We start from the raw sequence: 17,945 nt of genomic DNA, 5'->3' as shown, positions 1-17,945 counted from the left end.
GTTGCTTTTCATAGTACATTTTGATGCAGAATAAGACTCATCTTTAATCTTCCTCTTAGACCCACTGAAACTGGATGCATTTACAACTTCACAAAACTAATTCAACTGAACAGCTCGGCAAGTGCAAGTACTTCTGCAAACTCAGCAGCCTCGCGGGGGCCAACCAAAGCTGTTTTTTCCTTTGTAAAATTTGTTTTTTCACAATCACAAGAAATGTCAACTCCAAGAACATCGGGTATTGCAGGGCTACTCCATCAGTGAGCTGCTCGTTGATCAGGGTAGCTGGACCGCAGAGCCTGCTACGGTGACGAAGGAGCCGGTCGGGATAACGGAGGAGCCCGCCAGTGTATCGAAGGAGCCGGTTTGGGAGTGAATGAACTGACCTGGCTGCAGACCGCGTTGCTGTCCGCTACTCAGAAACATCAGAGTTGGTGCAGTGTAACCGTGGGAGATTGTTGCGGACATTTCACTTGCGATCGCAAGGCTCTGCTGGACATTGATAAAGTACAGCAACTACAAAAAGTATCACGTCTAATTGTTTTACAACCCTGAATCACAGTGATAATCAAAAATCAAAAAATCAAAAGTTTGGCTTTTTTGACACTGATCAACAGAAAAGACTCATGTCAAAGTCAAAACAAATTTCTATAAATTGGTCTAAATTTATTATAATTATTAAACACAAAAAAAATTGATTGCATAATTACTCACCCCCTTCAGGTCAGTATTTAGTAGCTGCACCTTTGGCAGCAATTACAGCCTTGAGTCTGTGTGGATAGGTCTCTATCAGCTTTGCACATCTGGACACTGCAATCTTTCCCCATTCTGCTCAAAACTGCTCAAGCTCTGTCATATTACATGGGGATCATGACATAACAGCCCTTTTCAAGTCCAGCCACAAATTCTCAATAGGATGTGGAAACTATAGAAAGCGTGCAGGGGAGATTTGCAAGGGTGTTACCTGGATTGTGGAGCATGCCTTACGAGAATAGGTTCAGTGAACTTGGCCTTTTCTCCTTGGAATGATGGAGGATGAGAGGTAACCTGATGGAAGTGTATAAGATGATGAGAGGCATTGCTCGTGTGGATAGTCAGAGGCTTTTTCCCAGGGCTGAAAAGGCTAGCACGAGAGGGCACAGTTTTAAGGTGCTTGGAAGTAGGTGCAGGAGATGTCAGGGTTAAGTGTTTTTTTATTATGCAGAGAGTGGTGAGTGCATGGAATGGGCTGCCGGCAATGATGATGGAGGCAGATACAGTAGGGTCTTTTAAGAGACTCCTGGACAGGTACATGCAGCTTAGAAAAATAGACGGCTATGGGTAACCTGAGGTAATTTCTAAAGTAAGTAAGTACAGCATTGTGGGCCAAAGGGCCTGTATTGTGCTGTAGGTTTTCTATGTTTCTATGGATTGAGGTCTGGACTCTGACTTGGCCACTCCAGGACATTAACTTTGTTGTTTTTAAGCTATTCCTGTGTAGCTTTGGCTTTATTGCTTGGGGTCATTATCTTGCTGGAAAACAGATCTTCTCCCAAGTCACAGTTCTCTTGTAGACCAGACTGCATCAGGTTTTCCCTGTATTTTGGATTAATTTCACCCTCTACCTTCACAAGCTTTCCAGGGCCTGCTGCAGTGAAGCATCCCCACAGCATGATGCAGCCACCACCTTGCACAGAGTAGGGATGGTGTCTTTTTGATGTTGTGCAACCTTTGGTTTACGCCAAACATAGGGTTTATAATCTCGTGACGAACAAGCTCAATTTTGGTTTCATCAGACCATAGAACCTTCTTCCAGCTGAGTTTAGAGTATCCCACAAACTCTAGCCGAGGTATCATGTGAGTTGTTTTTCCAAACGAAGGCTTTCTCTTTGCCACTCTCCATAAAGCAGCGACTGGTGAAGCACCCAGACAACAGTTGTTGTATGCACAGCCTCTCCCATCTCAGCCACTGAAGCTTCTAACTTCTCTAGAGTTGTCATAGACCTCTTGGTGGCCTTCCTCACTAGTCCCTTTCCTGCACGGTCAGTCAGTTTTTGATGACGGCCTGCTCTAGACTGATTTACAGCTGTGCCATACTCTTTCCATTTCTTGACTTTATCTGTACTCCAGGAAATATTCAGTAACTTGGAAATTTCCTTGTATCCATCTCCTGACTTGTGCTTTTCAATAACCTTTCACAAAGTTGCTTGAGGCGTTCTTGTGTCTTCATGGTGTCGTTTTTGCCAGGATTCTGACTCATCAGTAGTTGGACCTTCTTCTGATCTTTAATGATGGTTGGCAATCCAACTTAAAGGTGTATTACACCCACCAATCCGACTGGAGTGTGGTGTAGAGAGTTGGGAAATAAGACCCCTACTAGTTCTTTATCAAAAGAAAACTAAATTACCCTAAAATGCCCCAAAGATTGTCAATAATGAAAGACAATATTGTGAATTAATGTCACTTCCATAAGTTAAAAGTTTTTAAATGAAAACTATCAACCCCCAAAGATAGATAGATAGATAGATAGATAGATACTTTATTCATCCCCATGGGGAAATTCAACATTTTTTCCAATGTCCCATACACTTGTTGTAGCAAAAACTCATTACATACAATACTTAACTCAGTAATAATATGATATGCATCTAAATCACTAACTCAAAAAGCATTAATAATAGCTTTAAAAAAAAAGTTCTTAGGTCCTGGCAGTTGAATTGTAAAGCCTAATGGCATTGGGGAGTATTGACCTCTTCATCCTGTCTGAGGAGCATTGCATCGACAGTAACCTGTCGCTGAAACTGCTTCTCTGTCTCTGGATGGTGCTATGTAGAGGATGTTCAGGGTTTTCCATAATTGACCGTAGCCTACTCAGCGCCCTTCGCTCAGCTACCGATGTTAAACTCTCCAGTACTTTGCCCACGACAGAGCCCGCCTTCCTTATCAGCTTATTAAGACGTGAGGCGTCCTTCTTCTTAATGCTTCCTCCCCAACACGCCACCACAAAGAAGAGGGCGCTCTCAACAACTGACCTATAGAACATCTTCAGCATCTCACTGCAGACATTGAATGACGCCAACCTTCTAAGGAAGTACAGTCGACTCTGTGCCTTCCTGCACAAGGCATCTGTGTTGGCAGTCCAGTCTAGCTTCTCGTCCAACTGTACTCCCAGATACTTGTAGGTCTTAACCTGCTCCACACATTCTCCATTAATGATCACTGGCTCCATATGATAGTTGTGAAGCCTGCATTTTCTTTCTTTCAACCTTATATGCAAACATTGTAAAAGAATGTGTTCAACTGTTTCATTATGATGACCAAATCTACACACCCCAGAGTAATGTTTTCTAACAAGATACAAGGGATAATTAAGCGTAGTATGCCCAATTCTAAGTCGAGTCAACCTAATACCTTCCCCTTCTTATCTTACCCCCTTCTCCCATCAATCCAAAAGTTTTATGTATTCTGTAAAGGTGTCTCCCCTTATGTCCATTATCCCACAAGTCTTGCCATAATCCTCTTATTCTTAGCCTGACCAACCCCTTTACTTAAGATTTGCTAAGTGGAAGGTCAATACCCACAGCTGAATTTTAACAGTTTTTTTGGCTAAACAATGAACCCACTCATTCCAGTCAATGCCTCAATGTTCAGGGACCCATACGCAGAGGACGTGTGGACTATTACTCTGAATATGAAATAAAGTTTGAAGAGCTTCCAACAGTAAACCTGACCATTGCTAGAATGACCTGTTTTATGACTAGTCCAAACCAAAAAAGCTGAACAAATTATAACTTTGCAAGGACAAATTTCCTCCTCCCACTGTAAGCACAAAATGATGGCAAACAAATCTGCTGTATATACTGATAAATGGTTCACAAGAAGTTCTTTTTTTTTATTGTTTCCTGCAAGTCAGGCACAAAAGCAGCCACACCAATATTCTTTGTTAAATTATCTTTGATCTGTCAGTAAAAATGATTAGCATATCACAACAAGTTTCCTCAAAATATCGATGAACCAATAGACTCTTAGGCATATCAGGATCCTTGGACATCACTAATCTAAAATTGACTGAAGTCACTGGAAGAAGGTGGGGTAAGTGGGACCTTCCAGACACAGGTGTATTTTTACTACAATCAATTGCAACACCATGACTGCACACAGGTGATCTCCATTTAACTAATTATGTGACTTCTGAAACCAATTGGCTGCACCTGTGATATTAAAGGGAGTGAATATTTATACAATCAATTAATTTGTATTTTATATCTGTAATTAATTTTGATCACTTTCTAGAGATCTGTTTTCACTCTGACTCGAGTCTTTTTTGTTGATTGGAGTCAATAAAAAGCCACTGTGATTCATTTCATTTTTTCAATCTTTTTTTATTGTTTTTCAAATAAAGAACATACAAATACAAATCGAAAGAGGAGTTTAACAAGTAGATATATAAAAGACATATAAACAGCAATATTAAAAGACAAAAAGCATATAATATCAAACTCAAATAGGTAATATATTATGCTGTTATATATACAATGGTCAGAGGAAAAATTACAACTCCTCATAGCAATCGTAAATAAAAAGATTGGAAATTTTATTGATAGAGAAAGAAAAACCCCACTAACTAAACTAAAACAAAAAAAGAAAGAAAAAAAAAGATTGGGCAGTCCAAATGAGGATAAACTTAAAAAAGAGAGAAAAAATAAACACATCCTTCCAGTCATCTCCGAACCTTCATGGACAAGGATATTCTCCAAAGAGAATAAAGAAAAATAAATAAAATCATGTGAAAATATCGAATAAAGGGTCGCCAGACTTGTTCAAAATCAAAAGATGTATCAAATGTCCGGCTTCTAATTTTCTCCAAGCTTAAACATGACATGATGGAGGAGAGCCAATAGAAAACAGTGGGCGAGTTAGATTCTTTCCAGTGTAGCAAAATAGCTCTCCTAGCCAGTAAAGTTGAAAAAGCTATCACATGTTGGGCAGAGGCAGACAGTTTGCTTGCTTCCTCTGGGAAAATCCCAAAAATTGCTGTAAGTGGATTGGGTTGAACATCCATATCTATAACTTTAGGTAATATTCCAAACACATCCCTCCAAAAATTATTTAAACTTACACATGACCAAAACATATGGGTTAGAGTAGCCACTTCTGCATTACATCTATCACAAATAGGGCATATATTAGGAAAATTATGCACCAATTTATCTTTGGACATATGGGCCCTATGTACTATCTTAAACTGAATTAAAATATGGCATGCGCAGATAGATGAATTATTAACTAAATAATAAATTTTACTCCATTGGTTATCTGAGAGTGAATGTTGAAGTTCTACTTCCCAGGAGCGTTGAACCCTATCATTAGGCGATGTGCAAACATTCATTAACTGTTTATAAATGATAGCTATTAATCGTTTTTGAAAAGGTTTAAACTGAAAAATAACATAAGCCAAATTTGAAGAGCAGATCAAGGGGTAATTTGGTAAAAACACTGTGATTCAATGTTGTAAAACAATAAAACACGAAAACTTCTGGGGGAGGGTGGGTCAATACTTTCTATAGTCACTGTAAGCTGCTGAAGCCCTGTTACCCTTGTCAGTGGAGGGACAGAACGTATGAGAGCTGTGTAGCCTCAGGTGCAGCAAGAACTAGGCCTCAAGCCTTGGGTTTGCCTGCTGCTGCAGACCAGGTGAGTGACATGGAAGCGCTACAGCATGACGGAGCTCAGCTGGGGCCTGGTGTCTCCCTTCGGAGCTGACCTCCTGTGTTCGAGTGGTGGAATGACCGGCTGGATTGCATGCACTTGTGCACTGCTGGGAGACTGTAACATCAATTGCCAGACGTTGTCACTCAGGGTCTTAGACTATGGTTTTTTCTTCAAGTGAATATGCTTCTTTGCTCGATATTTTGAATTGTGTTACTCGCTATTTTGAATGTTACTTGCTATTTGGAATTGTTTGCTTGCTACTTTGAATGTTTTGGACCTTGGCTCCAGAGGAATACTGTCTCATTCAGCTGTATCAATGTATGGTTTGAATGATAATTAAACTTGATTTGATTTGATTGCTACTGCAGAGGCTGGGTTAAGAAAACAACACTCCATTGCACACTAGAGTTCCACCATCTACTTTAAAGTTGAATTTTAACATATCTTCTCACTTCTTTCTTCCGGATCAGACAGGGGTTCCCATCCTTTTTATGCTATTAACAGAGGGAGTCTGTGGAGCCCCTGCTGTATATATTCCCAGAAGATAGCTCAATTAGTGTAAAAATATCAGATGTAGGATATAGGGCTGTCAATATGTAATATTTGCTAGCTTTGTAGCAACGTTTAAAACAGTAATTAAGATCTGGCTGCTGGCACTGAAGCAAATTGACCCCTGTACCATCATGTCCTGCATTATATTAAGTCGATAAAGATGACCATAATTCATATATATTGTCTCTCCATCTTACAAAAATAACTCCACCAAGCATAGTCCCATGCTTGGAAATGATTGATGGAGGATTGGGCGTGGAGCCAGCGACCCCATCTCGTAACAACCCAGAGCGACAGAAACACCACCAGAAGCTACAAAGACCTCTTCCTTAGGAGAGGAAGTATCTTCAGAGGGCTACACGTGGGACAAATTGAGAGACAGGCCCAGTACAGAGGACTCGGGCAAGCCAACGTCAGTGGTCAATGCTCCAGTAACCAATGGGGTGAAGAAGAGGATATTAAAACAAATAGAATTTACCTACTTTTCATATATCCTTTGGCCCTTGGTGAAAACTTTCACGTCACTATCCAATGGGAAAGTGCCGTCGTCTTTTCTGAAGCGGTAGAAAAGTTTGGCATCCTTAAATTCCTTGTGTTCATCGCAAACTATAAAGAAAGCACAGAAAAAAGTGATCTACTTTGTGGAGACAGAATGTGCCAGTACTGCCAGGCTGTTACAGGAACGGTTTGCTTGAGGTCATAAAAAGTGTTATATTAATACAGGTCAATTGACAGGCAATGTGAATGTACTGGAGATTTTCAATCAACCCTGCAGTTTATACACATTCAAACTAACTGGAACATGTACTCTATTAATCACCACTTGAGAGTAATTAATGACAGATTAGAAAACTAATGTATTCATTTCTATTAAACTTGCACCCTCCACAAACATGCCATAGGGTTCAGAGGTTTGCGTGCCTCAGTGACCTGGAAAGCTAAGCTGGTTGGAATCAGGGCCATAGGCTTCGGCTCTTGGTAGGGTCACCCATACCAAACAGGTCAAAGGGCAGAGGCCAGGCTATGAGTCGTCCACCGATCTCCAGGTTTGGAAGTTCAGCTCAGGGCTAACAACCCTGGCTGGTCAAACAAAATTGTTACAGAAACAGCAATGAAGAATCCTTCTACATCTGAGTGTGATGATATTCCTGAGTCTCCAACTGGGACTTGCATGGCTGACAGTAGTGAAAACCAACAGGTAGCTACAGACATGATGAAGGAAGGCCTGAACACTGCCAAAGATGAAGAACTTTCATTGCTGCTCTAAACGCCAGTGGCATAATGGGCAGTTAGTGCCTCAGTGTCCCGGTGATTGATTCTGGCTGGAGTCAGGGCCTTGTGCTTTGGCTCTTAGTAGGGTTAGCCATGCCAAACAGGTCCAAGGGTGGAGGCCAAACTAAGAGTGATCCACTAGTCCCCTACATTTTGGGGATCAGCTCAGAGCTAACTAAACAAAACTGTTACGGAAACAGCAAATGAAGAACCGTTCTATACCTGTGCATGATGGTGTCAGAAGATGGCCAAGACCAGACACATGGAGGACTTTCACATGCTGCCTTGGACAGTGGCACAACCAGCAGCAAGTTAAATGAGTGGGGTAGTCTGTGGTGAGGAAGGCTCATGCGATGTTAGCATTCATTTTGAGAGGATATAAAAGCAAGGACGTAATGTTGAGGCCTTATACAACACTGATAAGGGCTCACTTGGAGTACTGGGAGCAGTTTTCAGCCTATTATCTAAGAAAGGAGGCGCTGACATTTCAGAGGAAGTTCATGAAAATGATTCCGGGAATGAAAGGGTTACCATATGAGGACCAATTGATGGCACTGGGCCTGTACTCGCTGAAATTCAGAAAAATGAGGGGAAATCTCATTATCATACATTTCCCAACACTGTATTCCATCTGCCGCTTTTTTGCCCTTTCTTCCAATTTGCCCAAGTCCTGCTGTAACCATATTGCTTCCTCAGCACTACCTACCCCTCCCCCTAACTTCCTATCATCCACAAACTTTGCCACAAAGTCATCAATTCCATTATGGCTTTTTAGTTGCCTTTTGTTGGATTTTAAAAGCTTCCCAATCAGCCAACTTCCCACTCACTTTTGCTACTTGATTTGCCCTTTTCTTGGCTTTTATGCAGTCCTTAACTTCCCTTGTCAGCCACGGATGCCTATCCCTGCCATTTCAGAACCTCCTCTGTGGGGCATATCTATCCTGCGCCTTGTGAACTACTCCCAGAAACTTCAGCCATCTGTGTTCTACTGTCATCCCCGCCAGTATCCCCCTCCAATCCACCTGGGCAAGCTCCTCTCTCATGCCTCTGTAATTCCCTTTATTCCAGTGTGACTTACGCTTCTCCCTCTCAAATTGCAGTATGAATTCAATCGTATCATGATCACTGCCTCCTACAGGTTCCTTTACCATTAAGTTTGCTAATAAGATCTAGGTTATGACACAACACCTTTCACTGTGAAGGCTCAGGCACAAGCTGCTCTAAAAAGCCATCTCATACGCATTCAACAAATTCCCTCTCTTGTGATCCGACACCAACCTGATTTTCCCAATCCCCTTGCACATTGAAGTCCCCCATTACAATTGTGACATTACCCTTATTATTATATGCCCTTTCCAGCTCCTTTAGCAATCTCAACCCCACATCTTGGCCACTATTTGGGGGTTTATAGGATTCCCATAATGGTGTTTTTACCCTTGCAGTTTCTTAACTCTACCCACAAAGATTGAACATTCTCTGACCCTATATCACCACTTTCTAAAGATTTAATTCCACCTCTTACCAACAGAGCCACACCACCACCTATGCCTTCCTGCCTGTCCTTTCAATACAAAGTATATCCTTTGTTGTTAACCTCCCAGCTATGGGTATGGCCTTCTTTCAGCCATGACTCAGTGATGCCCACAACATAGTACCGACCACAAGTTCATCCACCTTATTCCGAATGCTACACGCATTTAAATACAGCACCTTCACTGCTGCATTCTTCGCCCTTTTGAATTTTGCCTCTGTGGTACAGTTTAACTCTTTGCTCTGCCTGCATTTGTACCCAATCATTGGCTTGTCCATCCTTACATTCATGTTACGTCCATCATCTACTTGTAAACCTGTTGGCTCATCCTCAGCTCCATCATCCTGGTTCCCATCCCCCTGCCATGTTGGTTTAAATCTCTCCCAAAAGCTCTAGTAAATCTGCCTGCAAGAATATTGGCCCCCTTGGATTCAAGTGCAACCCATTCCTTTTGTACAGGTCCCACCTGCCCCAGAAGAGGTCCCAATTATCCAGAAATCTGAATCCCTGCCCCCTGCTCCAATCCTCAGCCATGCATTTATCTGTCACCTCATTCTATTCCTATACTCATTGTCGCGTGGCACAAGCAGCAATCCTGAGATTACTACCTTTAATGTGCAAACACGAGGAAATCTGCAGATGCTGGAAATTCAAGCAACACACACAAAATGGTGGTGGAACGCAACAGGCCAGGCAGCATCTATAGGGAGAAGCACTGTCGACATTTCAGGCCCAGTCCCTTCGTCAGGACACGTCGACAGTGCTTCTCCCTATAGATGCTGCCTGGCCTGCTGTGTTCCACCAGCATTTTGTGTGTGTTGCTACCCTTAATGTCCTGCTTCCCAGCTTCCTTCTTAACTCCCTGTATTCTTTTTCCAGGACCTCCTCCGTTTTACTACCTATGTCGTTGGTACCAATATGTACCACGACCTCTGGCTGCTCACCCTCCCTTTTCAGGATATCGTGGACACGTTCAGCAACATCTCAGACCCTGGCACCTGGGAGGCAAATTACCATCAGTTTTTCCTTTCTACATCCACAGAATCGCCTATCTATCACCCTAACTATACACTCCATCCTCTTCAGTTCCCTACCCTTCTGAGCCACAGGACCGACTCAGTGACAGAGGCACAGCTGCTGTTACTTCCCCCAGGTAGGCTGTAACCCCCCCCACCAACAGTACTCAAAATGGAGCACTTATTGTTGAGGGGGACGGCCGCAGGGGTGCTCTCCACTCTCTTACGTTCTCCCTTCACTCTTCTGACAGTCACCCATTTATCTGTCTCCTATGGCCTTGGGATGACCATCTCCCTGTAACTCCATTCCATCACTGCTTCACTTTTCCTAACAAGCCGAAGTGTCATACATGTTGTATGACATGGGCGATCATGGTCGTTTCATGACCATTATTGTTCTTGGCAATTTTTTTCTACAGAAGTGGTTTGCCGTTGCCGCCTTCAGGGCAGTGTCTTTACAAGATGGGTGACCCCCGCCATAAACAATACTCTTCAGAGATTGTCTGCCTGGCGTCAGTGGTCACATAACCAGGACTTGTGATATGCACCAGCTGCTCATACGACCATCCGCCACCTCCTCCTGCGGCTTCATGTGACCCTGATCTGGGGGGGGGCTAATCAGGTGTTATAACTTGCCCTAGGATGACCTGCAGGCTAGCAGAGGGAAGGAGCACCTTTACACCTCCTTTGGTAGAGGCACGTTACCACCATGAATACTGAAGCAACAAAAACGGCGTAAAGTGATTAAACATTTCTGAACTTACCATGATGGATCACCCCGTGATCTAGCAGCTTCTGTACCAACTTAATTGCAGTTTCCCTGTCAGTCGCATCTTTGTGATCGAGAAGCCAATCAATTAACTCCTTCGCAACAAAACAGTTTGGATAAGTTCGAAGATGATATCGCCGATCCTTGATAATCTTCTCCTCGTGAAGTCGCAGCCTGAAAGCAGAATTGCAACAGTTTAATGAAGATTTTAAACAATATTTTCTGGACTGAGCAATCACCAGAGCTACCTAAAGAAATTATAGAATAAGAGAAAATAAACTGGCTCATTCAGTACGAATGGATTAGTTAAGAGCAACAACAAATAATAAACAAAATACAGCCACAGCAAGAGAACTCAAAGCATAGTGTCATTTTGCATCAAATCTAATCAGCGAGGACTGTGTAAGTGTTGCCAAGCTTCCAGTGCCAACAAAACATGCCCACAACTCACAATCCCTAACCATACACTCTGGGAGGAAACTGGAGCACCTGGAGGAAACCCATTAGGTCACGGGGAGAACATACAAACGCCTCCCAGACAGTGGTGGGAATTGAACTACAATCTTCCAGCTGGCTGTTGTAAAGTGCTACACTAACTACTACGCTATCGTGCTGCCCTCTTAAGCAGCCCAAGAAATTTAAATACAAGAACTTCACTTCTTCTTTCCCATTTCAGAGAGAAGGCTGCGTACAAAATCTGCAGGACAGAGGCTGAACCACCACATTAAACAAAAGCAGGTTTTAAAGGAAACAAGGTTATACAATTTATTCAGGAATCAATGGAGCTGGTTGTTAACAGCTGGTTGACTATTGCAGTAAGGCATCTAAAAAGAGTTTGCAGCAAATCATGAATTTGACTATTGCAGTAAGGCATCTAAAAAGAGTTTGCAGCAAATCATGAATTTGACTATTGCAGTAAGGCATCTAAAAAGAGTTTGCAGCAAATCATGAATTTGACTATTGGAGTAAGGCATCTAAAAAGAGTTTGCAGCAAATCATGAATTTGACTAATTTCTAAGTTTCCTGAAATATGGCTGACACTGAGCAAACAATGGGTATTCAATGAAACATTTGGGAGAATGCAGCCGGACAGCACTTTACTTGCACGTAAATGATGGTTGAGCAAGGAAACAGTCAAGATGGGAAAGGAGGGCAAGTTTCAAATCAGTGGAAAGAAACACTAAATAAATGGGAAACGGAACACATAAGTGATATGGAAAGGTACACATGGAGAATACCAGCAAGGAAAATACAATTAATGACTCTGAGTGACAAGAGATTTTGATGCAATTTGCTGAAACCAACAGCAGACTCATGAAACTTTATCAGATCAGGAAACATCCAGCCAGAAACAGTGGGGAAATCCCCAGTTACAAATCAAGAGTACTGTCAGTACTCGAGTACGAGAGACTCAAGTTTGTACTGGTCAAGTCTACCTAGAATTCTGCTCTTTGAAGGACTAGCAGCAGGGTAGAAAGGCCCAAATTCTTTCATCTATAAACGAGATTCCCCACTCAAATGCTCAATCCGGAAGAGAAGGCCTGATGGCTGAAGCCCTGGGTCTGCGAGATTACCGGGGAAGTCGGGCCAAATACGTACAAGTCCGTGGCTCCACTGGGTGGCCTATCCCGACGACTGTGCGCGTGTGCGCGTGTGCACGTGTGTGGTTCTGCCGAGCATTGTGGACGTGCTTTGTTGCCGCAGCAATGTGTGGCGAACCTTGCGGGCTCCCCCTCCCAGCACATTCTGAGGTTATGTTGGTTGTTAACACAAATGACACATTTCACTGTATGTTTCGATGTGCATATGATAAATAAATTAATTTGAACCCTTGCTTGGTTTTCCTGCAATTCCACGTTTGCTTTTGGGAAAAAATAACATTAAGTACAGCTTTCAAGATTTTTAAAATGTATCCCAACAGATAGAGACAGCCACACACTAAAATTGGGCAACATGTATTCTTATTGACAAGAGCACGTTAGTGTAGTGGTTAGCACAATGCTTTACAATACAGACGAACTGGGTTCAATTTCCACCGCTGCCTGTAAGGAGTTTATATGTTCTCCATGTGACCAGTTTCCTCCCACATTCCAAAGATGTGCCAGTCAGTAGGTTAATTGGTCATTGCAAATGGTCCTGTGATTAGGCTATGGTTAAATTGGGGGACTGCTGGGCAGCGTGGCTCAAAGGGCCGGAGAATTCTATTTCACACCGAATCTCAATAAATAAATATATAGACGAGTTAACTTTAGCTCATCTAGGCAGAGATTCTCAAGATCCAAAAAGCATAGAATAGATAAAAATAGACGGTAACAAATGAAAAATTTGGAACAATTTAGTAAGACCAGAGGTCCACAAACTAGAAGGAATACAACTAGAGGTCATGGGTTAAGGGTGAAAGGTAAAGAGTTTAAGGGAACATGGGGGAAACTTCTTCATTCAAAGGGGCAAGAGTGTGGAGCATGCAAGCTCAATTTCAACGTTTAAGATTAGTTTGGATAGGTGATGGATGGTAGGGGTATGGCGGGCTATGGTCCCAGTGCAGGTTGATGGGAGTAGGCAGGTTAAATGGTTCAGCATGGACTAGATGGGCCGAAGGGTCTGTTTCTGTGCTGTACTTTTCTGTCTCTAAAACATTAGAAAGATTGAGTGCATAAATAATTTATTATTGTAGTAATTGCAACTTCAAAAATACCCCAAAGGCAATTGACAAAATGTAGTACTGTTTAGAAAGCTACATATCATTTACAAACCTTTCATGAAGTAAGATACTTTGTGTTCATTTAAGCAATTAAATGGCTTGCCTGCTATATCGCAGAACAGATCAGGAATCACCATTTCATGTTTTGATCAATGTTCCCATGCTCATCAGCCTTGTCACCGATACTTCGTGCATTTCCAACTCATCCCACTGACTGCAGTTTTGCCCAATCAGCTACCCATCCTTCCTCACAGTCTCTCTACACACTGGAACTACCAGTATACCAAATGCCCCATCACTCTGGGGATGGGTCGGTAGATACTACTTTGTCGTGGTGGAGAGGCTTCTGAGTTCCTGAGAGCTCCACAGTCTGGAAATTATATCCTGGTAGAGTCACCCCTGCTGGTAAGGTCAAGAGGGAAAGTTCCAAACAAAGAGCAATCCAATCAAGACCTCGACAGTGGAGCTGGTGGAAGATGATGACACATCACAACGGCAGTGAAGGTAGAGGAAGGCTACAGCAGTGAAGGGTCACCAGTCTTGCATTCCATACCATTGAATCTTGACCCTGACCTGTCAATGGCCATGCATCAGCCTCCCCATGTTAAACCAAGTAACACACAGCCATTCTCCCCTTAGGTTAGAGGATGGGGCAGTTGGTGTACACTCTGTTCCAATCGTTGCTTGAAAACTTGATAAACGAATTTGAAGCAAGATCAAATGGACGGCAGCCTCCAATGGCAAAAACAATCTCCAGACAGAAATGGATAAGGTCAAGGGACAGCCTGGCACAAAAAGCAAAATCTCCCGGTCACCATTCAGACATGAACCAGAAGAAGAGGGCCTTTAAAGATGGTGATCGGTTGGAGCTTAAAAGAGTTCAGAAGGAACTCAGAGTACAGATAAGGGGGGCAAAGGAGCAGTATAGGAGGAAGCTAGAACAAAAGCTGCAGAAAAAAAGCATGAAGGAGGTGTGGGATGGGATGAAGATCATCACCGGATGCGGTGCAAAGCGGGGGGCAAACATAAGTGGAGATGTGGAGAAAGCGAACCAGCTGAACAACTTCTTCAATAGGTTCGACAGCACAATCTCATCCTCACCGCAGAACTCCACACCAGGACTCGTCCTCCCTCTTACTTCCCTCACAGGAAAATAGCCACTCACAGGAGACCTTGCCCACGCCCAGGATTACGGCTGCACAGGTGGAAGGTCAACTGAGGAAGATCTGTACCAGCAAGGCGGCTGGACCGGATGGAGTATCCCCACGATTACTGAGGGCCTGTGCGACTGAGCTGGGAGAACCACTACAGCGCATCTTCAACATGAGCCTGGAGCAGAGAAGAGTACCCAGACAGTGGAAAACATCCTGTATTGTCCCGGTACCGAAGAAACCACAACCAAAGGAGTTGAATGACTTCAGACCTGTTGCCTTGACGACACACGTGATGAAGACCATGGAGCGGCTGATAATACAGAATCTGAGGCCACAAACCAGGCACGCCCGGGATCCTCTTCAGTTTGCATATAAGGAGAAGGTGGGAGTGGAGGATGCTATCACGTATTTGCTGCACAAATCCCTCTCTCACCTAGATGGGGTCAGTGGTGCTGTGAGGATTACATTCCTGGACTTCTCTAGTGCCTTTAACACCATCCAGCCCAAGATCTTAAGGCACAAACTAACGGAGATGGGAGTAGACTCTCACATGGTGGATTGGATAGTGGACTACTTGACAGATAGACCTCAGTATGTGCGGTTGGGAGACTGTAGGTCTGACACGGTGATCAGCAGCACAGGAGCGCCGCAGGGGACCGTGCTCTCTCCGGTCCTGTTCACCCTGTACACATCAGACTTCCAATATAACTCAGAGTCCTGCCATGTGCAGAAGTTCGCTGATGACACGGCCATAGTGGGGTGTGTCAAGAATGGACAGGAGGAAGAGTATAGGAAACTGATACAGGACTGTGATATGGTGCAACTCAAACTACCTGCGTCTCAATATCACCAAGACCAAGGAGATGGTGGTGGACTTTAAGAGATCTAGGCCTCATATGGAGCCAGTGATCATTAATGGAGAATGTGTGGAGCAGGTTAAGACCTACAAGTATCTGGGAGTACAGTTAGACGAGAAGCTAGACTGGACTGCCAACACAGATGCCTTGTGCAGGAAGGCACAGAGTCGACTGTACTTCCTTAGAAGGTTGGCGTCATTCAATGTTTGTAGTGAGATGCTGAAGATGTTCTATAGGTCAGTTGTGGAGAGCGCCCTCTTCTTTGTGGTGGCATGTTGGGGAGGCAGCATTAAGAAGAGGGACGCCTCACGTCTTAATAAGCTGGTAAGGAAGGCGGGCTCTGTCGTGGGCAAAGTACTGGAGAGTATAACATCGGTAGCAGAGCGAAGGGCGCTGAGTAGGCTACGGTCAATTATGGAAAACCCTGAACATCCTCTACATAGCACCATCCAGAGACAGAGAAGCAGTTTCAGCGACAGGTTGCTATCGATGCAATGCTCCTCAGACAGGATGAAGAGATCAATACTCCCCAATGCCATTCCGCTTTACAATTCAACCACCAGGAGTAAGATATGTTAAAGTGCCGGGGTTAGGACTCAATGTATTTAAGTAAACTACTTAAGAACTTTTAAAAAGCTATTATTAATGCTTTTTGAGAGAGTGATTTAGATGCATATCATATTTTTACTGAGTTAAGTATTGGATGTAATTAGTTTTGCTGCAATAAGTGTATGGGACATTGGAAAAAATGTTGAATTTCCCCATGGGGATGAATAAAGTATCTATCTATCTATGTCAGTCCATGGCCTCCTCTCCTGCCACGGATGGGGCCACACTCAGGTTGGCAAAGTAACATTTTATCTTCCATCTGGGAAGCCTCCAACCTGATGACACGATTTCTCAAACTTCTGGTAATTACTCACAACGCCCCCACTCCCATCCTCTCTTTCACCATTCCCCATTCCTGTTTCCCTGTCTCATATCACCTCTCAGGTGCTCCTCCCCCAACAGATTCCTCCTTTTCCAGGCCTTTATCTCTTTCACTAATCAACCGCAAATCTTCTCTTCAACCCCTCCCTCTCCCGGTTTCACCTATCACTCACATCGTATTTCCTCCACCCCTACCTCCACTGTCTTATTCTGACTTCTCCCCTTCCTTTTCAGTCCTGATGAAGGGTCCTGGCCCACAACATCGACTGTTAGCTCTTTTCCATTGATACAGCCCGGCCTGCTGAGTTCCTCCAGCATTTTGTGTGTGTGTGTGTGTGTGTGTGTTGCTTTGGATTGCCAGAGTCTGCAAAATCTCTTGTGTAACGGATAAAGTTGTCTGTTGTACCTCCTTTACATCCCAAGATCATAACACAACCTCGCATTCATTACTCACTGTCGAATGCCACTTCCATAATGAGCACTTTATATTCATTCCAGCCTATATAAGGGTGACTTTATTTGACATTTCACAAAACCTTGCAAATTGGACGGGCCGTAATTTGAATTTCAATTTTTATCACACAAAGAGTAACTTCACACCAGGACGCTCGTTTCACGAATTTTCCCTCAGGCCCGCTTGAAGGCGATCGTCCCCAAAGACCAGCTCTTGTTCTCATCAAATATCTTCGATAACCCAACATCCTTTCCCATCATTTCTCATGAGCTGATTAACCCTTCCATCCCCTCACATCTCCTCAAAAGGAATCAATTTTAGTCACAAATTACACCCTACACTGCCATTGGAAACTATTCCGGGTTTATTTTACGTTCTGGAATTGTCATAAATTATTACAACCATTTCCATGGTTAAAGGAACACACACAAAATTCTGAAGGAACTCAGCAGGTCTGGCAGCATCTGTGGAAAAGAATAAACAGTCGACATTTCAGGCAGAGTGATAGGTGAAGCCAGGAGGGTAGGAAAGGTCAAGGGCTGGAGAAGAAGGAATCCGATAGGAGAGGAGAGTGGACCATGGAAGAAAGGGAAGGAGGAGAGGACCCAGGGGAAAGTAATCGGAAGGTGAGAGAAGGTAAAATGTCACAGTGGGAAATAGAGGAAGGAGTGGGGAATAATTTGTTCACCAGAAGGAGAAATCTATATTCATGCCATCAAGTTGGAGGGCACCCATACGGATTGTAAGCCATTGCTCCTCAACCCTGAGGGTGGCCTCATCTTGGCACAAGAAAACGCCATGGACTGTTGTGTTGGAATGGGAATGGGACCACGGGGCAATAGTGGTTTGGTGAATGGATCAGAGGTGCTCAACAACGATGTCTCCCAATTTACAGCAGGTATCATCAATGCAGAGTAGGCCGTGACGGGAGCACCAGGCGCAACAGAGAACCGCAGCAGATTCAAAGGTGAAGTTCATGGTATATAGTTTTATAAGCAGTATTACCGCATGAGTTTCCACC

The 17,945-nt window shown here is 43.5% G+C and overlaps 1 protein-coding gene across 1 annotated transcript in view; it reads right to left on the bottom strand.

The window, feature by feature from the left end:
- deptor (DEP domain containing MTOR-interacting protein) overlaps positions 1-17,945 on the bottom strand; it is a 119,498-nt gene that overhangs the window by 63,296 nt on the left and 38,257 nt on the right. Inside the window, exons 3-4 of the mRNA XM_073028969.1 lie at positions 10,824-11,002; positions 6,723-6,846 (exon numbers count right to left, since the gene is read on the bottom strand). Coding sequence (XP_072885070.1) covers positions 6,723-6,846; positions 10,824-11,002 — 303 coding nt within the window. The remainder of the gene's footprint in view (positions 1-6,722; positions 6,847-10,823; positions 11,003-17,945) is intronic.

This window comes from Hemitrygon akajei, chromosome 1 (genome assembly GCF_048418815.1).
Source record: "Hemitrygon akajei chromosome 1, sHemAka1.3, whole genome shotgun sequence".
NCBI classification, from domain to species: Eukaryota; Metazoa; Chordata; class Chondrichthyes; order Myliobatiformes; family Dasyatidae; genus Hemitrygon; species Hemitrygon akajei.
The sequence above is the reverse complement of the archived record's forward strand: the minus strand, read 5'-3'. Positions and strand labels throughout refer to the sequence as shown.